Raw genomic sequence first — 25523 nt, 5'->3', positions numbered from 1 at the left:
TTCCCTTTGGTCGTTGAACAACGGTAGGGTTTGCTCATGTTACCTCTCTGGTTCATTTACAATGGAAGCCTAACTTATGGTTGGTTTATATAGGATCTAATATAGTTGAAGAATACCATAGTAGGTAATGAAAGTTGTTGTTGTACCTCCCTTCAAACCTAAAGCAGGCCTCAAACAAGGTGATCCTTTCTCACCGTATATGTTCATCCTATGTATGGAGGTGTTGTCTCAAAACCTGGATAGGATGCAGATGGAAAAAAGGATTTTGGGAATAAAGGTTTCGAAAAGTAACCCTAAAGTAGGTCATTTGTTCTTTGCGGATGACATCATGTTCTGTTTTAAAGCTACTCTGGGTTTGTGCAAGGAAATCTGAAGCTGTATTGATGGGTTCTATTAGGTCTCGGGTGAAATGATCAACTACGATAAATCTTATGTGATTTTCAGCCCAAACACTCCCTTCAGATTTCGTAGATTCATGAGAAAGTCTCTGGGGTTTGTGAAAAAACTCATTGGGTGAGTATCTGGACTGCCCCATGGACATAGATGGGCGATCATCGATAAAATTTGGCACGGTGATCGACAAAGTAACCAGTAACTCAGTAAGATCTCTAAATGGAAGTTTAGCCACCTTTCTCAACCATGTCAGCTAATCCTCATCGACTAAATTTTACGTCGGATAAACTCAATTTGTTGCGTTTCTTTTGGGCCTCTAACACAGACAAGAAACCAATGTACTGGAGAAAAAAAATGAGGTCCTTTGGCAGCACAAATGTCACGGTCCGAGTGTTTTGACACAAGATCGTGCGGCGCGCTCTTGCCTATGGGGCGGCAAGGGCGCAGGCCTTGTGCGGAAAGTGAATCTCAAGGCTCGGGGCACGAGCGGGTGTTTGCTTCAGAATGGGCACTCTTGCCTATTGGCGACAAGAGCGAGGGTCGAGGGTCAGACGGGGATCTTGTGTGCGCACAGCAGGCACAAGCGGAACCGTCGACGAGAATGTATCTGTTTTGAGGGAGACTTTGTTGGGTCTTAGAAAGCTTAAAAGCATGCGACAACACAATATCTATAAAGGCTAGCAACAACACATGTAATTAAGCAAAGGCAACTTCTGATGAGAGGTATTGGTTCATACCCCTCATAGAGGTTTATTTTGAATTAGCTAAAACTTGCCAATGAACACTGGAATTACAGTAACATAATAATTCTCTCTAAAGCCTAGAAAACTATTAGAAAGATCCTAGAAAGCAATAGAAAAGGGAAATACAAGTAAAGGAAGGTTGGATTCTAACATCCTCCCCCACTTAAGTTGTCGAGCCCTCATCGACTTACAAGAGTTACAAAAATTGAAAGAAAAAGCTCATATTCTAAACTCGGTAGTCTTCTCTACGCCGTTGGTTGATGGCGGTTGCTGGAGTCTTCTTGAATCTTGTTGTGTCTTGATAGGTTGGTGAATCTTGTGAATCCAAGTTTTCCTTGTTTTTGGTTTCTGGCTTGGAGCGGCTGGGCTTGAGCTTGTATCTTGTTTCTTGTTTCTGATGCGAGGGGGTATCTGAGATGTCGCCTTTCTGAGTGGCTCCATCACTCGCATTGCCGAAAGGTATCGGCCCTTCTCTTTTGCCTTTGTGGGAGTACCTGTACTTCGAACTAGACAAGTTTGTCCACCTGCTACAAGAAAAGAATTTAAGTGAGGCATTACAACTGCTTTGCTGGTGCGGAGGAACTCCAATCCAAGTACAAGGTTGAAGTCGTCCATGTTGACGGCAGTGAAGTTCATTTTTCCTTCCCAGTCTCCCAACTTTGTTTCCACATGTTCTTCCACACCGAGGATCGGCTTGGCTTTAGAGTTGAAGGATTTCATGCTACCGCCTCCTTTCTTGAGTACCAACCCCAATCTTCGGGCTTCTGTTTCGGTCACAAAGTTGTGAGAGGCACCGGTGTCGACCATGGCTCGAGCACTCCTCCCATTCACTACGAGGTCCACATACATCATGTTCGTGGATCCCTCTCTTGTCTTCGGGGCCTCTTTCCCATTGCATACATCATGTAGACGGAACTCATTCTGCGGGGCTCATCGTCTTCATTGCATGCTTCTTCTTCTGTCTCTCTTGGGGTTTCCTCCACGGACATGGCCGACAACTTCCTCTGTAGGTTGTCGATCTCCCTTTGTGTTTGCACTCCCACCATTTGTGTGGGCCTCGACATAGAAAACAGTTAAGTCTACTAATGTTTCCCGTGGGCGTGCTGATCTTGGATTTCTTTGTTGATACTGAAGGTGATGACCAGGATTTCTGTGAATCTCCTCCCCCATTTCCTTTCTTGTATCCTCCGACTGAGTTGGACGACACCCTTGAGTCACCTTTCGCACTCTTGGGTGAGCTTGGGGTCGGTCCCTCCAAGCTTGTAGGCGTCCCCCTTGTTCCTTCTTCCGAGCGATGTCCACTCCCTGCGGAGTAGTCCATTAATCGCTTTGCAGCAGTCATAGCGGCCGAAAGAGTGTCAACTTTCGCCCTCAAAAATTCACGATGCGCCCATTCTTGTAGCCCGTGAACAAAGTTAAACCAACGATCCTTCTCATTCATGTATCGGATGTCCAACATGCAGGCCGAGTATTCCTTCACATAGTCGCGTATGGAGCCCTTGTGGCGGATCTCCTGTAGCTTCATCCTTGCAAAAAACTCGGTGTTCTCGGGATAAAAATGATCTTTGAGTTCCTTCTTTAACTTTTCCCAGGTGTCTATCTTTATTTTCCCCTCTTCGATATCGGCGTGCTTGGTGCGCCACCACAGCTTCGTATCATCGGACAAATGCATGGTCGCGGCCACCTTTAGATTGTCACTCAGTTGACAAATTCTGAAATACTGCTCCATGTCGAAGAGGAAGTTATCAACTTCCTTCGAGTCTCTAGCACCAATTTAGTCTCGAGGCTTTGGAGGTTTGATCTTCACCGCACTACCTCCACCTGAGTCAATCCTTGCAGCGCGCATCAGGGTCGCGCACTTGTCTTGGGCATCTTCAGCTTGCCCTTACAAAACTCAGCTGCTCATGTAGTCCTTCTCTTTCTTGCATGAGTTCGTCGACCGCATTCTCGAGTCTCTCTATTTCTTTGGCTTGGCCAATCACAATTCCCTCGAGTCGGGTCTAGGTTTTTGACTTGCCCTCTAGCCAGGCTAGTCTTTCTTCGATTGATTCCATCTCAGATTGCTTGTTTGGGTCTCTCTGTGCCTAGGTTTGAACTTGGCTCTGATACCAACTGTCACGGTCCGAGTGTTTTGACACCGGATTGTGCGGCGGGCTATTGCCTATGGGGCGGCAAGGGCGCAAGCCTTGCGCGGAAAGTGAATCTCAAGGCTCGGGGCACGAGCGGGTGTTTGCTTCAGAATGGACACTCTTTCCTATTGGCGACAAGTGCGAGGGTCGAGGGTCGGCCGGACGGCGTACTTGTGTGCGCACAACAGGCACAAGCGGGACCGTCGACGAGAATGTATCTGTTTTGAGGGAGACTTTGTTGGGTCTTAGAAAACTTAAAAGCATGCGACAACACAATATCTATAAAGGCTAGCAACAACACATGTAATTAAGCAAAGGCAACTTCTGATGAGAGGTATTGGTTCATACCCCTCATAGAGGTTTATTTTGAATTAGCTAAAACTTCCCAGTGAACACTGGAATTACACTAACATAATAATTCTCCCTAAAGCCTAGAAAACTATTAGAAAGATCCTACAAAGCAGTAGAAAAGAGAAATACAAGTAAAGGAAGGTTGGGTTCTAACAACAAGAGTAGGGGAGGGTTGGGCCTTCGCAATGTCAAAGCCCTTAACATAACTTTGTTGTTCAACCTAGCTTGGAGAATCCACTCGAAGCCGAATCTGTTGGTGAGTAGGATGTATCGTCGAAGTATATGGATTCGCCAATGGCTAACACTTCTCTCTCCCTTCATTCTAGTACAAGTTGGGCATCAAGAAGCATTCAGAAAAATTAAAATTCTCTAAAGGGGGGGCTTCGAAAGTTTGTTGTGAATGGTCGCAACACTTATCTTGAGTAAGATATTTGGGTGAGAAAATATGCCATCAACATAAAGCAATCCCAGCCCACGGGCCATTCCATGTTGACTGTCGATCATCTGATTTCAGATCAAGGAGTCTAGAATGTTAACCTAATTTGGAATTATTTTTCCCGAAAGGATGCTAGAAACATTTTAGCAACCCACTTACCAGCGGAAAGATGTGTCCACGAGATCGTGTGGGGATTCTGCTACGGGCCATTATTCAATCAAGTCCTGCTACTGGACTATGCCCAACAACTTGACCGGAGAGGGAATGGTAGACAAGTTCTGGGTAAAGTTGTGGAAAAGGAAAGTCATGCCAAATGGAAATTTTTCTGTTGGAAACTGTTCAACAGAGAAAATTCTACAAAGGATAATTGGCGAGAAGAGGTATTCAGGTAGAGGAGATGTGTCCACTGTGCAATGCTCATACGGAGACCCAAGATCACCTCTTTCTGGATTTTGATGTCTCATCTGTTAGGTTATGATACATATGACAAAACATAAATCATGCGGAAAAACCTTAATGCCAGGAAACATATTATTTACACATAATCATTTAGCATAGTTTAGATGCATACACTTTGTTGCGTGCCCTCCCTAGTTGCGCCCGAACCGAACAAGAACAAGTCTTTAGGACTCCAAATGTCGTCCCTCCGTAGATAGTCCACAGCACGTCCGGATCCGCCTTAAGCTTGACCAACTAGAATCTCCCTTAAGGTAGTATAGATTTCGGCTGATTAGGGGCAAGAGAGTGGCTGATTTTTCTTCAAAATCTTACCTTTAGAATACTTCAATTGTGTCTATAAATTGTGACCCTAGGCTCCTATTTATAGAGGTATGGAAAAGGAATCATAATCCTATTAGGATACTAATTAGTTTAATTAGAATCCTGCTAGGACTCTATTAAATAAACTTTATCTAATAGGTTTAGGATTTAATCTTTTATCGAATCCCGATAGCTTTAGGATTCGCACACGAGCATCGCACGAGCACCGTACACCCGCGCAGGCCTTGCGGCCCACGCCGAGCGCACAGCGCCTCGGCCATGCCCGCTGCCTGTGTCCGCGCGCGCGCCCAAGGCCTTGGCTGGGATTGGCTTGCGCTGGGCCTGGTCGAGGCTTGGCGTGTGTTGGTGATGCGTGTGGCTTACTGGGAGATGGCCTGGCTTCGTGTTGGGCCTTCGTCTAGCGAGCCTCGTCCGATGCTAATTCGTACGATACGCTTCCGATTAAATTCCCGATTCCGGAATTCATTTCCGATACGAACAATATTTAATATTTCCGATTCCGGAATTAATTTCCGTTTCGAACAAATATTTAATATTTTCGTTTCCAGCATTATTTTCCGATTCCGATAATATTTCCGATTCTGACAATATTTCCGTTTCCGGCAATATTTCCATTTCCATTAATATTTTCCGATACGTACCATGTTTTCGTTTCCGGCAACATCTACGACTTGGATAATATTTATATTTCCGATACGATCCATATTTCCGTTTCCGGCAATATCATCGTTTCCGGAGTATTCATTTCTTGCTTGTGACGATCTCAGCTCCCACTGAAACCAAGATCCGTCGATTCCGAATATCCATAAATGGAGTATTTAATGCCATTAAATACTTGATCCGTTTACGTACTATTTGTGTGACCCTACGGGTTCAGTCAAGAATAAGCTGTGGATTAATATCATTAATTCCACTTGAACTGAAGCGGCCTCTAGCTAGGCATTCAGCTCACTTGATCTCACTGAATTATTAACTTGTTAATTAATACTGAACCGCATTTATTAGACTTAATATTAAATGCATACTTGGACCAAGGGAATTATTTCCTTCAGTCTCCCACTTGTCCTTAGGGACAAGTGTGCATTACCTAATTCCTTTGTCGCTCGATGCTTGCTCTTGAACATAAGGTAAGAGTTGTCATCCTTATTATGTCCAGAGGTGTTTCTCGGTTTCAGAGTTCAACTGGTCAAATAAACAGATAATCATAGCCTATGATTCATCCGAGCACGGCCATGCATTTTACAGTTTCTAGCTCTCCGAGTGGCCTTGTAAAACTTTTAAGCATCTCATCCCGATTTATGGGAGGACAATCCCAATCTTGCGATCTTGAGATTAGACTTCGTTTGATAGGTGATTACCTGAGCGTTGCCTTTATAGCCTCCTTTTACGGTGCGACGGTTGGTCAACGTCAAAGTAAGCAGTTCTCAAACAAGTAATCTAAAATCACTCAGGTATTGAGGATTTATTGTCTAATAATTTTAATGAAATTTACTTATGACAGATTTTCATCTCTTACAGTAAAGTTTCATAGGTCTGTCCGATACTAGTCTTCCCAAAGTAAGTATCTATGCAAATGATTACGACATTGCCATGTCCACATAGTTCAAGAAATTTAACTACTAGTCATCTTGCATTCTAGTCGTCTAACGTTTTCTATCCGTCCATCTTTATAGAAAACTCCGACCAGGGACCATTTTCAACTTTTGACATTCAAGTTCACTTGATAGACATTTCTTAGTCACAGGACTGGTCCTGACATTCTATCTTGAATATATCGTCAAATTGAAGGGACTCATCATTTAATACTAAACCAAGATTAAATGGAATATGAAATTACATTTCATATATGATAAATGTTCAACCCCAACGTTTTACAACCATGGGCCTCAAACCCATCTTTAAAACAGTTCATGGAATTCAAAGCTATGCTTGATTTCCAGTGCTACAACGTGAGTGTTGCTTCTCACCTGTTGCATAGGTTTAGTTATCATGCTTTGCCAATCTTAATATCCTTTTCACCGAATGTTCTTTGAGATAGATGATAAGATCTTTTGAGTATGTTTATTTTGTGATCTAGTCTCTTCTTGCTTCAAGAGTGGTTCTACGCATTTTTCAATGAAGAACCATCAAGCCAGCAGACATGTGATCTACCCAAGTTCAGTGAAGAACTCTTTAACATAAACAACCCTGTTTTATTGCTTCTTAGGCAATAAGTACTTTTACTTCAACTTTATAGATTGCTAGTGATGCTTTGTTTGGAATTACTTATCCAAGCAGTTCACAGATATGTGGAAGACTTTTCCAGCTGTATCTTAGAACATTAATATTTTAATATCCCACGCAACAACTCATGGTCTCCAATCCATGTTGCCATTTCAAAACACGATGCTCTTTAGCTCGTCCTTGTCAATGGTTAACTCCAAAGGGTCTTGCTTGATCCTTTGCCAGTGTTTATGCATGTAGCATCAATATTTAGCATATCTTTATTTCCTTGAGTCAAGAACTGTTCCTATGTACCTTTTCAAGTACCATAAGTTTTTCTTGATCTCAATCTAGTTGATCTTCACTTAGATCAATAGAGATTGGTATATGTTCGTCATGCCTAAAGTCATACAATAAATTTTTGGCGATCTTATATTATATCATACATGATAAATTCTTTTGCAGAATAATTCCCAATTGAATTCTATTCATGTAACTTTAGCTCATTCAATTTCAATAGATACTGAATCCAGCTAAATTCTTTGACATGTAATATAGGTTAGGAATCTTACTTAGATTCTTTGATGTTTAACTTAGTAAATGTTTATACATAGTTCAAAAATTCTTTACTTAGATTTATTCACATGGGTCGAATATCTCCAATGGAGTATTTCGTGTTTGATTTAGTAAATGCCATTACTTAATCCAAAACATTTATATAAGATCTTTGTAAATAGATCTTAATACCCAGTATGTACTAAGTTTCGCCTTGGTCCATCATTGATGAATAATTTCAAATCTAAGTCATTAGCATTTGAATGTTATTTCACAATAGAGAGATATGTGTGTGATACATATAGGACCAATTAAGTTTTTATGTACTCCCACTAAACTTCTTATACATCTATAAGAATCATGTACATTTTATGTAACTAAAATGCTTATTAGCTTCACTAAAATACAGTTCCAATTCCCAATTGCTTGCTTAAATCTGTACTTAGATTTCATAAGCTAGCATTCATTTCAAGCATTATTTGGATCCACAAATCCTATGACATGCCATGTACATAGTTTTCTTCCAACATTTGATTGAGGAATACGTTTTGTCATCCAATTGCCATATGTACCAATATGCAATCATTGCTTGAATTATAGACTTAAGCATTACGATTTTGCATGAGGTTTCAACATAATCCGCACCGTGAATTTGCTTGTAACCTTTAGCAACTAATCTAGCTTTGTGTGTGTGGACACAATTTCATGTTTGATGGTTTTTATTCTTAAAACAAACTTGCAACCAATAGGTGTGAAACTATTCTTGCAAATCAACAAAATTTCAATTTTGTCATCAAAACATTGAGTATGTTTTATGGCCTCTAACCATTTAAAACATTGAGTCTATATATGGCCTCTAACAATTTTAGGGAATCTAGGTTTCGTCATAGCTTTCTTACAAGTCACAAACTTATTAATCTACATGATAATAGTTTGACTGCAAGTTGTAGGTTTCTTCACTATCTAATAGAAGAATCGCATAGCTTCAGTGACCTGAACTCTATGCCTACTTGGGTATAGAACATCAAACAATAGAATATCAATAGCCACTTGAAAGTCCTTTGAATATTCTGTTCTCCTTGAAGCACTTGTAAAGTCTTCTAAGAGATGTTTATTCTTTAAAGCCACTTCTAAAGTCCTTAAAGAATATATGTTCGGATTTTCTAAAGAACTTCGAAAAACCTCCTGAATGTCCGTTTATGTTTGTTGTTCGCCTCGAAGACTTTCGAGGTCTATTTTCTCCCACTTGTCATTTTGGAAACGAATCTCCAAAAGGACATCATTTCGAGCAAACAAACATTATGTTCTCAAAAATTCGTGGTAGAAACAATACCCTTGTGTCTCATTACAATGAAACATATATCTATACTTGGGCCTTAGTTTGTTGAATAACAAACACTAAGCTCCCACTGAGTTTAGGAACTCTTTAGATATATTATGAAAAGATATTCTGAAATTACTTTTCAATAGCTTTGACGAATTTGGTTTAGTTTGGTGGTAGTTGAGCATTTTGTTTTAGAAATTATAGGAAAATTCTTTATGATTCATCATTGATCGAATCAAGTACTAATTGACTTCGATCATTCCAACTTAGATATGCCATATCTTATGGAGCTAGATCGTGAAATTACATTACACAATCATTGATGATCATATTTGGTCTCAAGTAATCATTAACATGATCTAACCTAGATCTTTATGATTTCTTGCCAAGTGGAATTTATACTTCTGAATCTTTGAACTAGCCAAACAGATTCAAACTTATATCACATTGAGTAAATAAAACTATATTCACTCAAACCTGTGTGAAATAATAAAGTCATAAAACCTTTCTTTAGCTTTGAACTCTATCGTCTAGGCGTTCTAACAATAGTTCATATCTTTTGTTACTTTCAACAAGTAAGACTAGCTTGTCTTGAATTGATCTAGAAATCAATGAACTTTCAAAAGTCCATCAAAATAGAGCTTTTGAATGTTAACTTGTTTATATGGTCTAAGCAACAATGCCAAAAATTAGTGGAACTCAAATCAAGGGGTTGATTTGAACCTAGTAAAGTTTTTATTGTTAAAGAGTTGTTTGTTTTAATCAAGCATATTGACTCAAACCGTAATTGACCATTTCATTCAAATAAACAAACAAACATTGTTTTTGTTTTTCTTGAATGTGAGTCTTTCTGTGTTTGAAAACAGAAATTTAGGTATGCTGATTATGGAACAAAATAGCCATTAAGTTCCAGCCTTTGAAAGGACTTAAAACAAACTAGATGACCCTACAACTAATGTAGCATTTCCATGCTTCATTTCCCACTTGTAGGCCATTAGTGTAGCCTAACTTCCATTGTTTGAGTTATTACCGAAGTAAGAACCTCAAGCGGTATATGATACCAAGGAAGTTTGATTGCTAGGTCACTTCTCTTTAAACATAAACTTATAGGTAGAAACGGAATCGTAAATTCCTTTCATTTGTTCCTTGTTTTCCTATTTCTTGTACCCTTTCTTATAGTCTTAAGAATTGAATTCTTTAGTGTTGACTTTTATACTTTGTTAGAAATGCCAATGTCACTCCAACAAGGTTCTTACCATTTATGTTGAATATTTTTGTTTCAACTAGATGAAATTACCATAAGCTTCTAAAGTTCTCTAAGCATCGATCTATTCGAATGTCTAGGGTCTAGACTCATTCGAGAATTAAATGGAAAGAGATTTTAGGTTGTTAACCACTGGTAAAGCTGAGCGTTTAAACTCAATGCTTTATGATCTCAAAACTACAGTGTATTTTGAATTCACAAGCACCAATTGGTTTGCCATTCGACTGTGATACTCGAAAACAACCATAAAAGTCGATATAAGAAACGTACATTTTAAATTGCTCACTTTCTCTCATTTCCGTGAATCATTCTTGGATTCACTACCAATCGAGGAAATTTACTGTTACCTTTCTAAAAGGATTTATTGCAGTGCAAGATATTTAATTATAAACAATAATTAAAATATACATTGAAGCATGCAAAGTCTAAACATTTATCATGAATAATAACTTGAAAATTAAAGCAATCATGCAATTCAAACAAGTTATTGGCATTTTATTCGAATTTATTGTTCCGGCAGGTGTGAATAAAATGAATCCAAGACCCTAAAATCCATTGAAGAATTAAGCACATTATGTATTTAGAATCAATTCTAAAATCTTTTAGGTAAGCAAAAGCCTTTTGCTAATAGTCTAGAAACTACTCTTGGTTGATAGGTACGTCTAAGAGCTTATTAGGTAAACCTATCGATTTTGCCACGACATAAAAGGACTCCTTACTTATATCGTTGAGTTTCACCAAAACTAACATGTACTCACAATTATTTGTGTACCTTACCCCTTTAGTATCGATAAGTAACACCTCATTATGGCGGAAAACTATTACTAAGATCGATGTAAAGGATATCCAAGTAAGTGTTATTTTGGCATGGCACCTTTTAACTCAATTTTTAAGTTTGGAACTTAAGGCTCTTACTATGTTGGTTAGATTTTAAGTGAACTAAAATCCTTAATCATGCAACATAATCAAGCCACAATCTCATGCATAATTAAGACATATTTAAAGCAATAAATAACTTAAAACATGCATAAGATAAATGTGATCTAGTATGGCCCGACTTCATCTTGAAGCTTCAACTTCAAAGTCCGTCTCGAAAATGGAAACTTCGTCTTGAATTTCACCGTGGGAGGCGCCATTTTCTCCAAATAGGATAAGCTATAATTAAACTAATTACAACTATTTGATGGTACGCAGACCATATTTGAATTGAAAAACAAATTTGGTACTTTAGACCAATTACATTCAAATTAATGGTTCGCAGACCATATTTTCTATCCTATTTTGGGCCATACTAGTCACTTCATAACCTGCAAAACAGTACATATGCAATATATACCATTCATCCATTCATTATCATGAATGGCCCACATAATTGGTTAGTTAAAACACATTGTATGCATCATATAAACATTTGCAGCAATTAATCAAGGGCACCAATAATCTACCAATTATTCAGTCCTTATTAATTCTAATCAAGTTGTTTAACCTTAAAGGATTTGTAGACCTAATCAAGAGTTTATGACTAAAAAGGGCTCCCACTTAAACCAATAAATTCATATGCTTTACTAATTTTAAACATAAAAATGTATTTCTAGTCTAACCGGAAACATACAATTTTAATTAAAATTTAAAGCTCATATAAATTTATAATTGAATCCATTTATTTAATTTATTTTTCAGTCGAATTTTAAATTAATTCAAAGTTTTTAATTTTAGTAAAGTAATTAGAATAAATAAAATTTATAATAATTATAATATTCAAAATTAAAATCCAAGAAAACAATTTAAATTATTAATTTTAAAATTAATTAAAATTACATGAACTGAAAATTTCAAATTAAAATTTAAAACTCGACATTCGTAACATGACGAGCACTTGGGCTTACGCCCAAGCCCCGTCGATTGCACGACCATCGCTGGCCCATGGCACATCATCGCAGCAGCCACGCGCAAACGCAGCAAGCCAAGCCACGCTTGCGCGCAGCCTGCCTGCCCATAGCATCGCAGCAACTACGATGGTGCTTGCTCGCTCGCGCAAGCAAGCGCTCGAGGCCACGCGTGTTGGTGCGCGGAGCAGCGGTCGCTGGGCGACCAGCTCTCGCCCTCGCGCGCGTGCGCCTCTGCTCGTGCCGTGCCATCGCTCATCGTCCATCGCCCACATGCGCACAGCACTCGACACAAGGCAGGGCTGCTGCCTTGTGCTCGCGCGCCACTCGCCTTGCTCGCTGCATTCGTACCGCATGGGCGACAAGCTCCCTTGCTCGTCGTCGCATGCCCGCACTATACAACACCCCTTAAGGGTAACACGTAGCGTCCATTGCTTTGTGCGTGCAAGTTTTATGAGCGAATTGCATAAAAATTTAAAATTTTTAATTCAAAATTAATGACAAATTAATAAAACATATTAATTTCATAATTTTAGGGCGAAAAATCGAAAATTTATTAATCAATTAATTTCCGATTAACATGGATTCAAATCTAGGTCATAAAAATTGTTAAGTCATAAAAATTTAAAATTTAACATAAATTAACAATTTTTATGGTGGTTTTTAATCATAGGCATCTAATTAAATTATTAATTAATTATGAAAAACAAATCAATTCTAAATTATTCGAATTTCAACAAATTAATCATAATTACAAATTAGATTGTATAATTAACAAGGCTATGCATTCAAACTTGTTAAACATATACAGTAGGTCAATAAAAAATTCAAGATTTATCAACAAGAATCGCAAATATTTAATTTAACATCTTAAATTTACAAACTTTTGCGTTCGAAAAACTAAAACCTCCGAAAAGTCATAGTTAGGCTTCGAATTTGGGAATTCTGGGTTCGGCCGAAAATTATTATTTTTGTCAAAAATTTAGAATGCCTTTTACATGCGGAATTGACACAAAAATCACTCGATTTGGATGAGTAACGAAGAAACTGCCGAAAAACTGCGTACATATAATTAAATAAACGCAATTTGCAATTAATTAACAATTACGAAAATTAATCACCCCTTTTAATTCCTTGCAAATTTGTAATATTTAACCATGTTTATGCAATTTAGATTATGAAAATAATAAGAGGCTTGTGATACCACTGTTAGGTTATGATACATATGACAAAACATAAATCATGCGGAAAAACCTTAATGCCAGGAAACATATTATTTACACATAATCATTTAGCATAGTTTAGATGCATACACTTTGTTGCGTGCCCTCCCTACCTGCGCCCGAACCGAACAAGAACAAGTCTATAGGACTCCAAATGTCGTCCCTCCGTAGATAGTCCACTGCACGTCCGGATCCGCCTTAAGCTTGACCAACTAGAATCGCCCTTAAGGTAGTATAGATTTCGGCTGATTAGGGGCAAGAGAGTGGCTGATTTTTCTTCAAAATCTTACCTTTAGAATACTTCAATTGTGTCTATAAATTGTGACCCTAGGCTCCTATTTATAGAGGTATGGAAAAGGAATCATAATCCTATTAGGATACTAATTAGTTTAATTAGAATCCTGCTAGGACTCTATTAAATAAACTTTATCTAATAGGTTTAGGGTTTAATCTTTTATCGAATCCCGATAGCTTTAGGATTCGCACACGAGCATCGCACGAGCACCGTACACCCGCGCAGGCCTTGCGGCCCACGCTGAGCGCATAGCGCCTCGGCCCATGCCCGCTGCCTGTATCCGCGCGCGCGCCCAAGGCCTTGGCTGGGCCTGGCTTGCGCTGGGCCTGGTCGAGGCTTGGCGTGTGTTGGTGATGCGTGTGGCTTGCTGGGCGATGGCCTGGCTTCGTGCTGGGCCTTCGTCTAGCGAGCCTCGTCCGATGCTAATTCGTACGATACGCTTCCGATTAAATTCCCGATTCCGGAATTCATTTCCGATACGAACAATATTTAATATTTCCGATTCCGGAATTAATTTTCGTTTCGAACAAATATTTAATATTTCCGTTTCCGGAATTATTTTCCGATTCCGATAATATTTCCGATTCTGACAATATTTCCGTTTCCGGCAATATTTCCGTTTCCGGCAATATTTCCATTTCCATTAATATTTTCCGATACGTACCATGTTTCCGTTTCCGGCAACATCTACGACTTGGATAGTATTTATATTTCCGATACGATCCATATTTCCGTTTCCGGCAATATCATCGTTTCCGGAGTATTCATTTCTTGCTTGTGACGATCTCAGCTCCCACTGAAACCAAGATCCGTCGATTCCGAATATCCATAGATGGAGTATTTAATGCCATTAAATACTTGATCCGTTTACGTAATATTTGTGTGACCCTACGGGTTCAGTCAAGAGTAAGCTGTGGATTAATATCATTAATTCCACTTGAACGGAAGCGGCCTCTAGCTAGGCATTCAGCTCACTTGATCTCACTGAATTATTAACTTGTTAATTAATACTGAACCGCATTTATTAGATTTAATATTAAATGCATACTTGGACCAAGGGCATTATTTCCTTCATCATCGAGGTATGGAGAGCGAGCTCAATGGGCATTGTACGTGTCTACCTAACGTCAAAAAGCTCCCCTGACTAGTTGGGTAAAGGAATGTCCTCTTGTATCTGTTTAAGGAGGATGGGATACATGACATCCGTGTTGCCCTAATCCTGGCCACGCTCTGGGCCATCTGGCTGCATAGAAATGGTGTTGTCTTCAATGGTAGAACTCTGGATGTGGTGGTGGTTCTTGATTCTATTCACTCTCTTCATTCACGTTGGGAAGACACGACCAAGCACCCTCATTCAGGAACAAGACAGCCCGGACTCTCAAATTAGTGATCTAAGAGACCACCAACATCATCACGATCACCCTTGCTTTTGGAGGAAGGGGGTGGTCAACTCCCCCATCATTATTCCAATAGGGGTTGATGTGGTATGGAAGAGCACTCCAAGTGTTACTAGAAGGAAATGGGTGGCGGCAATGGGTTATTTTGTGGAGGGTACCTAATTTGGCGTCATACCTGGGTCGACCGTATATGGCATCTTGCCTCTACAGACCGAGTGCCTCGCGATTCTTAATGGTCTGAAGATGGGCCAAAAGTATGCGGCAAACGTTATCAATACAACGGACTACATAGTTGCAATTCAAAATATCCAACACCCGAAGAAGAGTAATCCAGAAATCACACCTTTTCCATGAAATAAATTAGGTAGTAGAAAAAAGTATTTTTGTTCTTATCATGAAAGTAAGTAGGTTTACTGTCCACCAAGCCCACCTATTAACGAGGAGGGCAAGGGTGAACAATTTCGTTATGTAATTTGTTAAAACAGTTGTCAAAAAATAAAAAATTGTTCAAGAGAGGGTGGTGGAGAGGATATATCACATGAGAATAAGTTGAGGTGAAGATAGCCGGAGAAAAAGTCAAAGTCTCAATTTTTTTTTACTTTTCACCAAAAAAAATCAAGACTAAAGTGTCATTTAAAGAAACTTTTTTTAAGGCAGTACTACTTTGTATGTCACGAAACTAAATAAGGTAATAAGGAGTAGTTCACAAAATATGTGTAAAATAAGGTACACGGGCATAATTTTTCTTAATATTTATTTTCTTAAAATAAATTAGTACTCCATAATAAAAATTAAAAAATAAAATAAAAAATGCCCCCTCCCCAGCTCCCTTCTGAAATACTGGCTTTGTCCTTGTTACTTGTTACTCCGTAGTATCTGTAATTATCTATGATCAGTTTGTTTGATGACTTCAGACATCAAAGATGACTCCCTTCAAATTTGCAACTCATCAAATAGGAGATACACAACCAAAATTTTACTCAGTCATACGAACATTTGGAATTTACATACCTACAGAAATAAAATAATACAAAAAAAAAAAGGAAAAACCTAAAAGAGAACCAAGGCTAATAGCAAAATTTTCCTTAAAAAAATATGTTCTACAAATGATTTACACTAACCAATTATACTGAAGGATCAAGATGCCGATGGAAGCCATAATCTGCTCCCCAAGCTCAAAAATTGATATGGAGCTAAAAATGATTTATGTGCATATAGACGTCCTAACTGGTTGTTCAAAGATTCTATTCCTGTGTTACTTCAACTAAGCTAGGCTTTGTAAGTACTCTTTCAAAAAATTCACGGATCTCAGGTACAATGCGTTGAATTAGGCGAGGATACCTGTGATATCAACCAGCACAGAAGATAAACCAGTGAGTAACAACACAAATCAAGGTGTGAGGCTAAATAAAATAGTTTATGTTAATGATATTAATCTTACAAAAATCAGATTCACCAATTAATTTGAAATTTGACAAGAAATCAATTGTTATAAACAAAATTTAAACATATCATAAGACAAACAAAATCTTACCAGGGTTTGGAAGTTAATCTATCAAACTGCTCCAAGATAAACAAGATGCAAGAATGCCTTAATGAGATAGCATTGTATGCCTCTGACAACTCATACATAAGTGTGACATTCTCCACAGAGATATCCTGAAAGTTTCAGATACCATTATTGAAGTTAACTGACTGTTACTTTCACACTAGAAAACTCAACATAATAATAGAAAAAACTTGCTAACTTAACCTCATGCGTACCTGGGCAATGGCATATTCGCAAAGTCGTTTTAGACCATCTAGTAGATACTGATCAGCAGCTCTTAGTAAGTCCGGAGCAATATCCAAATTTACATTTACAGAGCCTGTGTATATATATCTGCAACACCACAAAACTAGATTTATCAACCTCCATGACATGAAGCACAGTTCAATTCCAAACAAAATGGACGAGAGAAAAACTGACCTCATCATTAACTCAAAGACATTCCATCTAATATTTGGAATCTCTATATCTTTAGCATCCTTCTCCTGCAACCAGTTACATGAGGAGAATCAATACATCAACATAGAGTATATGTGAACTTCGATATCATAAAACATCAGTTAAATTAAACAAGTACACTGCAACAAAGATTCAAGTACATGTACGGATATACCTAACCAGCATTCCAAATACAAATACATAACTTAATAGAATTATTCATACTATGGTGGACTTACCCTGTAACCACCATCAAACATTGCACGAAATGCATCAGAAGATGCAAGAAGGCATATACGGTGAGCATAGAATCTCCTACCTGAAAGCAATAGAAGTATGGCTATAAAGTTAAGATTTCAAAACTAAAAACAATTGCAGCAAGAGTCATCTGGGGAAAAAAAAGCATCTGAAGCATAGGGGAAAGAAATACCTTCTACAAGGAAGGTAACATCAGACAATGTCGAATTATTTACATATTGCTCACCCAAATACACCTGCCCAAACAAAGGATGACATACTTACTGATTAATGGGCATCACAACTTGAATACATCAGAAAATAAGCCCTATGCATAATGCAAACAGTATACTTCGTATTAAATAGAACCAGAGTTCCAGTGATTTCACAACTACTGATACATCAATGAACTCCATGTAACGGAAAGCCTGACGACACACACCTGTGGTGATGGTGAAGGAGGAGCTGCATCAACTGGTGAGAGTAAAGTGGTTTTGCTAGCCATCTTGTACAAAGCTCTTGAACCATCTTGTTGTTGCTTAATACCTGATGATTCAAGAAGCTCCAAGAGCAAATCCAAACCTGTTAAGAACATAGCGGAAACATAGAAAAATCAATACCCAATCAGGAAAAAAGTAGTCCCTTCCAGTAAAATAAGAAAAGGCAGTTGAATAATGTGTCCCAATAAAAATGTACCAAGACCTGAAAAGAAGAAAATACCAAATCCTGGGTATGATAACTTAGATAAAATATAAAAATAAATTACCATTATTGTCAATGAAGGTCCTTCTATGATGCTCAGAAGAACAGAGATGAGCAAGAGCTATAGCAATCCGTCTTTGAACAGTTTTATCAGCAACCCGCATAAGGTATAATAAATGGTTAAGTACCTATAAAAGATTCCATGGAAAGTGGAAAAAGAGTAACCACCACTTAGACCAGAATAATATAAAAAAGACTACAGGAAAGTAAACAATTGAATTAGGTCAGTAAAACCCATGACGGAATCTTACTCGTCCTTGGATCTTTTCTTCCAGTCTCTTCAGAGTCTTTGCCACACAATCCTTAGTTGGCTGCAGCAATGCCAACCAAATTAGTATAAGTAACCGAGTAAGAATAATAATTAGAAGAAAAACCTGGACATAATACTTCCTTATGGCACGAAAAAAATATCTTTGAATTTGGAATCGTAAGTTTCTTCATTTGAAAGATTACTTTAGATTTTATGTATGGAACTGGTATCATTGATGGAAATGCTACCACTTCCTCTTCCAAACATATTGTCAACTAACTTAATATTCATAATATACTTACCGCATCAATAATCAATTAAGCATTACTTATCAGCTATTGCATGTCAGTCATAATTAAAAACCAATGTAATAGGATTTGATAGTTATACTAGGATCCATTTTAGATCAAGAAATTGCAAGAACGTTTCACGTATGGGGGTTGTCATTTCATCCTGCAAAATCCGCATTATTGCTGTATGTAGTAGTTGTTGTTAGCCATAATTTAGGTGGTCATATCACTGGTTAAAATAAATCATGAATGACATTACTCTAACAAGAAAAGGCTGATATGGAGAGGTTAAAACGACCACTTATATTAATTGGAAGGGAAAAAGAGATGATAATTGTGGATGGTTGGAGTGATCGTGACACTTTATTCCACATGCCTACGTCAAGGCTAGGTGACGAGTCAAAACATTATGGATCACCATAACTTCTATAGTCTGAACTTAAGCCCATCATAGAGTAACCTCACAAGTCCCAATAAATTAAATACTCAAATTTGAATTAGAAGAATGAAACAGCTATACTCAAGCATGAAAAACACTGTCCCCAACTAGAGGAAGAATATTTCAAGTGAGAGTAGTTTTCCAAAAGCTTGTATAGAAGAAAAAGCGAGTCTAAAGAGGCCTAAGTGATTGAATATGCAACATAGATATGATGGTTTAACAGAAGAACAAAATGAAATGATCGACCCTCTACAGCTCTTGTTACTATCATGTTTAGTGAAACATAAGCTGAACAACGTACCAATTAATGCAGCACGGAAAGAATGATAGTGAAGAGATTCAAGATATGTGCATGGACCTCAAATATCTCGTGGAGGCAGAGAATGAGATAGAGAAAAGCGATTGAAGTAATACAGGCTAGTGACCTATCCCATCTCATGTAAAGTTGCACACCTTTCATTCACCTTTCATCTAAGGGATTTTTATCTTTTTTTTTGGTAAGTAATAAGAAATTATCTTACAGAAAATTAGGTCACAACTCTCCATTTAGAATACAAGTTGTTATAAGTTTCTTATTTTCATTACTAGTTTTATTATTCTACAGGTATTTTATTAAATTAGAAAGAGTCATCATTATCATCATTAAATTAGAAAGAGTATCTAACTATATTTATCATTTGCTCTTTTATAAAAGTAGTATTTTGAGTACGCAGAGCACTTTGCAGGCCACACTCCCTCCTAAAGTTTTATTGTTGGAAAATGAAGGAATAATAACAAGAATTCATTTATAGGCATAAAATTTCTCCATAATAGTGTGAAGTGTGTGTCATGTCATGACTCGTGAGGGCGCAATTAAAAAAATCCTCTTTAAGTCAAATTGGAAAATTGAAACACGAAGTAGACACAGAGATGGAAACCCAGAACCAAAGGACACAAAACTTCAATACAAGCATTATCATACCTGAACTATGAAATCCCCTTCTTCGAGCTTCTGAACACCACCAATTTTAATAAGATCTGCAACATTATCCTATCAAAGAAACCTAATGAGCTGATTTTAATGAAACTTGTAAAAAAAACAAGCGTACTAAATAGCAGATAAATTATCTACCATTTCCCAACTATACCTCATTGTCCGCAAGGCCATATAAAGCAAATGCAGCATTGTGCTGTAGAGGACCATTTTTTGAATCAAGAAGTTTTAACAATGGCACAATACCCCCACATTGAACTATACCAGCTTGATTATGTGAATCCTTCAAAACAAATAAGAGTAAGATTCTTTTTAGTCCAAAAGCATGGATTGGCCAAATAAGAAATATAACAAACAGCATACAGGCGCACCACTGGAGAGAAAAGACTACTATTACAAAGAGAAACAAATGTAAAGCATAAGAACAACTGAAGCAGCATACCTGAGCCAACCTTCCAAGAGCAAAAGCTGACATTTCTCGAAGCTGTGCATCTGGCGACTGAAGCATCTCAATCAAAGGTGGGACAGCACCTCGCTGGACTATGTGTACCTGCATAATTATCATTGGTGACAGCATCATGATAATTTTATCCATAAAAGCTACGCAATCTAATGTGCATAAAGTATCATTTCCAATTGCAACTAGAGAACAAACCTTGGAATCTGAATCAGCCGAGGCAAACTGCCCAAGGAGTAAAGCTGCTTCTCTTTGGCTCTCAGAACAGCAGGAGCTGTATCAAGTAGACAAGATGAAACAGATGATAAGATGCTCAGGAAGAGTATAGTAAACTTTGAACAGAAAACTCAATTCACATACTTGAGCAGCCCAATGACAGGTTGCAAGGCACCAGCTAGGAGAACATCTTTCTTTATGCTAGGAGATGAGTGGACCAAATTCCCAATAACACCAACCTGCAAAGCTTGACACACCGGCGCAAGTGATGAAGTGAACAACCAACAACAATCTATACATAGAATTAATCACAGCTTATTCTGCAGAACAGTAATAGAATTAATCACAGCTTATTCTGCAGAACAGTAAAGCACTAACCGCTTCATAGTGAATAGCTGGATCCTCGGAACGAAGCATTAACATTAGGGTAGGCAAAGCATTGCATTCCACAATCTGCATATAATTTTAAAAACTTTAGGAAGGGCCTTACAGAAATGAATTTTGCATGAAGCAAAGTAAGCAAGATGGACCTGATTTTTGTTCTCGTCATTTTTGAAAGCAAGAGTTCTTAAAGCACCTGCTGCTGCTCTCTGGACTTTAACATCAGTAGAATCTAAAAGTTCAACAAGTGGTGGAATGCCGCCTTCAACCCTGCGCAGGTTTCAAAATGTCAAAGGGAGAAAATATAAATCTTGACCAGAGATGGAATTGCTGGAGACGCTTTCATAGCGCTATATACCTTACACGAGATTTGATACTACTATTTTCGTGAGCAAGGTTAGTTATTGCATCAGCTGCTCTTCTTACAGCACTATGGAGGGATCGAGAATTACAGCCACTTTTATGCCTTTTTAAAAGTGCAACAAGATGAGGCAATGCCCCCGCATCAACTATAAGTTGCTGATATTCTGGCTGCAATGTGAGAAAAGTCTAAGTAAGAAAAACTTCACCAGATGAAAGTCCAATCACTAGTTGTAGTCTTTGTACTCCTTATTTAAGCTCCGTTTGGTTTGGTGTAAAACATTTTCATTGTAAAATGATTTTACATGGAAAATATTTTTCAAGGGAAAACACAATTCCAAACTAGTTTTCCTTTGTTTGATACCTTAAAAGAAAATGGGAGAAGATGGTGAAAATGGAGGAGAAGAAAAGAGAGGGAGGTAAGAGGAAAAGTGGAAAAGTGGTTTCCCTCCATTTCAAATGGAAAAGGGTTTTCACCTTTGAGGGGGGTATGGAAGACTGTTTTTCAACATTTGCCATAACAAACAACGTAAAATGATTGAAAAGGAGAAAATCATTTTCCATGAAAAAGTTTTACACCCTAACAAACGGAACCTTAATTGCATGTTGTCGATACTATATGCACCCAAAAGCCATGCTAAATGCTGCTACAATTGGATTATGTATCATAGCTCAGGCAAACAAGCCACAATGGTAACCACAAATACTTTCGGTAAGAAAAGGCAATTTATACTCACTCCGTCCCTAAAAGATTGTCCGGTATTCATTTTTGGATGTCCCTATTTATTTGACCCCATACCTTATTTAGTAAATTTTCACATTTGCTCTCTCTCTATCTCTATCTCTATCCGGACCCACTTAACCAAACAATGTGCACATTTTACACCCAAATTCTAACAAAGTGAAATTTGCTCTATGGGGCAATCTCCTAAGGACGAAGGGAGTACCTTGTAGTCTGGCATGGAATAAAAACATACATAGTCCACACAATCCATTAAGGTCCATTATCATAACTAGCAATGTGAAATTACAGATAGTGAGCAATGGGACAATGTAAGCAATAAACCAAAAGCCAACCAATACTAAACGAGCTGTCCATACTTATACTTGAATAAATCACACACAATAACGACAGCAGCTAAACAAACTCATATAATCATGCTCTGAAACAATTGTAAAGTAAAATTAGCTACAAAAGGGAAACAGATTAGTAACCTTAACAGCAAGAAGACCGAGAGCGAAAGCACTTCCTTTTTCGACCTCGTGTTCAAGAGGTTTCAACACGCCGTCGTCTGGTGGAGACTGAAGATGCATTACCAAAGCCGGCACAGCTCCACCATCAACAATCAAATTCACCAATTCCTCTGAAAATGAAACATCGAAAATCAAAAAATTGCTAAATTAAAAACAAAATTAAACGCAAAATAAATCCAAATCAGCTCCAAAAAAAAATCATAATCATACCATTTTTGGCGAGTTCAGAGAAAAAATGAGAAGCGCGTTTCGATTCAAAACGATGGGAATCGGACCATGAGAAAGAGCAATTAAGAAGGTGAACATAGGAATCAATCTCTGCTAACAGATCTTGATGATTCTGCTTCTTCGGAGAAGGAGAAGACGACAGAGGAAGATCATGCTTACTTTGAAGGTTTCCATGGAAATCGTCTTCAAGCTTGCGCTTCAAGCCCCGACGCGCGCTGCATGATCTTCGCTCGCCGCGATCCATGGCAGGGAAGCAGTGAGGGGCCGGAGAAGGAAATTGGATAGGTAACGAAGGGTAGTTTGGGAAAAGGGAGTGTAATTTGTGTTTTTTTTTTTCCTTTTTTGGGCGTGAGTAGCGATGGGATGAAAATGTGATTTATCTGTGTTTATATATAAACTGAGTTTTCAATGAGGTCAGCAAATGTGTAAACGCGGGGTATTTAAATTTGGTGAAACTTCGCGCTCCCGCCACATCTCGTGTATTCACTTTTTGAGGTCTCCTCTTCCCAACGGAATAATTTATTCAACGGTTTTTTCATGAAATGCCCCTGAGGTTTGCAAAAACGCACCAAATACCCTCGCGTCTTTTGAATCACATAATATACCCCTATTTTTTCCCAAGTTTGCACCAAATACCCCTAAACCGACCTTCCGTTAAGCCTCCGTTAAGTCGTGTTTATAATTCACAGAATACCCCTATTTATAAACTAAGTTGCACCAAATACTCAAAATATTTTTAAACCGCAGAATTTGATTTCCATAAATCGTTCACCTAATATGGGGATTGAGGATATGCAATTAATAATAGAAAATATTGTCACTCAAATCTTTCACCTAAAATATCACACTTTGTTTGACCAGCAATGGAAATAAAAGGGGGGCGTCTACACAATCACCACCCACAAACATTAATCGGAAAACCAAATCATAGTGGTTCATTTCTATATTAGTTCACCATCACCTCTGGGCTTGAATTCACAGAAAAACAATAACCGACTAGTTTCATATCCCATAGATACAGCAAGGTGGGGCAACAACTTAGCAGGGAAGTGCTAATAATCAACTGACTTTAGCTCACTCTAATAAAATGAGATCAAAATTACAAGAAAAAGAAAGGAACATGACTGTCATGATGAATTCAAGGGTGAAATATAACCAATTTCAACTAGAAAGCACAACCAAAGAGTATATAGAAATCAAAACTGTAGAAATCATCATCATCAAGTTGTTATCTGAAATGGCTACTACAAATGACCAGCAACTTCATCTGCTTTACGATATCTAGGGCCTTGAACCCAAGCACCATCAATGGGGGCAATAACTCCAGTCAAGCCATCGTCAACAAAATCACAACCCTCTTCCCCTCTAAAACAGCCTTCACCGGCGCCAACTTAAGCTTCACACCAAAGTCCCTAATCCTCTGTGAAGGCTCGATAAAGGTTCTCCCCACATAATGGGACCTAATCAAACCCTTTTGAAAGGGCACACCAGCTTTCTCAGCATCCCCAAGAGCAGCAACAACCCCAGAATCAGGCACTGCAATAACCACATCACATTCAACAGGCGAATCAAACCAAATAAAAAAAGCCTAGAAATCAAACGCCAATTTGTAATCAAAAGAACTAATCAACAACAAACCCAAGAATCACAACCAAACCACCGATCAAAATCCGGCGAAATTTGTCGATCCCTCGCCAGAAGACCCGAAATCCATCCCTAATTCAAACCCAATGAGAAACTTCCTTCTACTGGGCAATTATAATTATCAAAGGAAAGAGAAGAAGCTTTGTAGAGCTTTACTTGATAAGGAGAGAGAAAATAATTTGGGTTTGGAATCTGGTCACGAGGATGATGCAAGTGAGGCTGTTGGGTTTGGAATCTGGTCACGAGGATCACCAACATCTTGCCCCTATTTGTAGTAGCCACTATACTTCAAAATCGTGGGTTAGGCTTGCCGGCGACCAGAGATCGGCCTCCGCCGGCGAAAAAAGAGCGGAGATCGGATGCCGCCGGCGACCAGAGAGCCGGAGGAAGAACATCGGAGAGGAGAGAGAAAAAGATAGAGAAAATGGTTGAGATTTCTTTGGGAATTTTGTCAAAAAACATGTTTTAAGGGCAAAATAGTAAAACGCGACTAACGGCAGACTAACGCCGTTAACTCAAAGGTGTATCTCATGAACAGTACGCAAAAATAGGGGTATATTATGTGATTCAAAAGACGCGAGGGTATTTGATGCGTTTTTGCAAACCTCAGGGGTATTTCATGAAAAAACCGTTTATTCAAAAGGTCTTGTGTGCAACAGGTGCACATTAATATTAATGTGCACCAAGTTGTCACACGTGTGAACGGAGTAAACAAAACGCGCAGAAAAAAGAAAGAAAGAAATAATCACGCAAAGAAAGAAAGAGGAGAGAGAAAACGCTCACAAAAAAATCGCAGAAAAATCGAAATCGAGAAGGAAGGAAGGAAGAAGGAAGAAGGAAGAAGGAAGAAGGAAGGAAGAAGAACTCAATCGAAATCGATCGAAATAGGAGAGAGAAACAACAAAAACGATCGAAAACGAGAAGGAAGAAGGAAGAAGGAAGAAGGACATTGAAATCCAAACTGAAGAGAAGGAAGAAGAACGCAATCCACTCAACAAAAGGAAGAAGAAAAAAAAATGGAAAACCTAATTAGGAGTGTGATTCAATCCACTCAAAGAATTCAAGTT

The 25523-nt window shown here is 38.3% G+C and overlaps 2 protein-coding genes across 2 annotated transcripts; both read right to left on the bottom strand.

The window, feature by feature from the left end:
* Positions 1 to 1355: 1355 nt before the first annotated feature.
* Positions 1356 to 1988, bottom strand: LOC110796302 (protein DNA-DAMAGE INDUCIBLE 1-like). Its single transcript, XM_022001358.1, has one exon. The coding sequence runs from the start codon at positions 1986 to 1988 to the stop codon at positions 1356 to 1358; it is 633 nt and encodes a 210-aa protein (XP_021857050.1).
* A 13661-nt stretch (positions 1989 to 15649) lies between these two features.
* On the bottom strand, positions 15650 to 23185 carry LOC110796295 (ARM REPEAT PROTEIN INTERACTING WITH ABF2). Its single transcript, XM_022001349.2, has 19 exons — positions 22795 to 23185; positions 22546 to 22694; positions 21329 to 21501; positions 21120 to 21240; positions 20968 to 21042; positions 20734 to 20828; positions 20572 to 20647; positions 20359 to 20466; positions 20071 to 20199; positions 19905 to 19973; positions 18216 to 18275; positions 17969 to 18092; positions 17645 to 17784; positions 17396 to 17459; positions 17205 to 17284; positions 16948 to 17012; positions 16743 to 16860; positions 16513 to 16637; positions 15650 to 16319 (listed from the first exon to the last, which is right to left on the bottom strand). Exons 1-19 carry the CDS (start codon positions 23054 to 23056, stop codon positions 16223 to 16225), a joined length of 2130 nt encoding a protein of 709 aa, XP_021857041.1. The 5' UTR covers positions 23057 to 23185; the 3' UTR covers positions 15650 to 16222.
* Positions 23186 to 25523: the final 2338 nt, after the last annotated feature.

The sequence above is a fragment of the Spinacia oleracea genome, chromosome 1, assembly GCF_020520425.1.
Source record: "Spinacia oleracea cultivar Varoflay chromosome 1, BTI_SOV_V1, whole genome shotgun sequence".
NCBI lineage: Eukaryota > Viridiplantae > Streptophyta > Magnoliopsida > Caryophyllales > Amaranthaceae > Spinacia > Spinacia oleracea.
The sequence above is the reverse complement of the archived record's forward strand: the minus strand, read 5'-3'. Positions and strand labels throughout refer to the sequence as shown.

Bases quoted from the DNA above. Each gene is read 5' to 3' on its own strand.
- LOC110796295 (XM_022001349.2), bottom strand. From the start codon at position 23,056: ATGGATCGCGGCGAGCGAAGATCATGCAGCGCGCGTCGGGGCTTGAAG. The intron at 20,467-20,571 runs GTTTGTTCTCTA...ATAATTATGCAG, and splicing joins CGGCTGATTCAGATTCCAAG to GTACACATAGTCCAGCGAGG. The intron at 17,460-17,644 runs GTGTGTGTCGTC...TTGTTTGGGCAG, and splicing joins CTCCTTCACCATCACCACAG to GTGTATTTGGGTGAGCAATA.
- LOC110796302 (XM_022001358.1), bottom strand. From the start codon at position 1,988: ATGATGTATGTGGACCTCGTAGTGAATGGGAGGAGTGCTCGAGCCATG.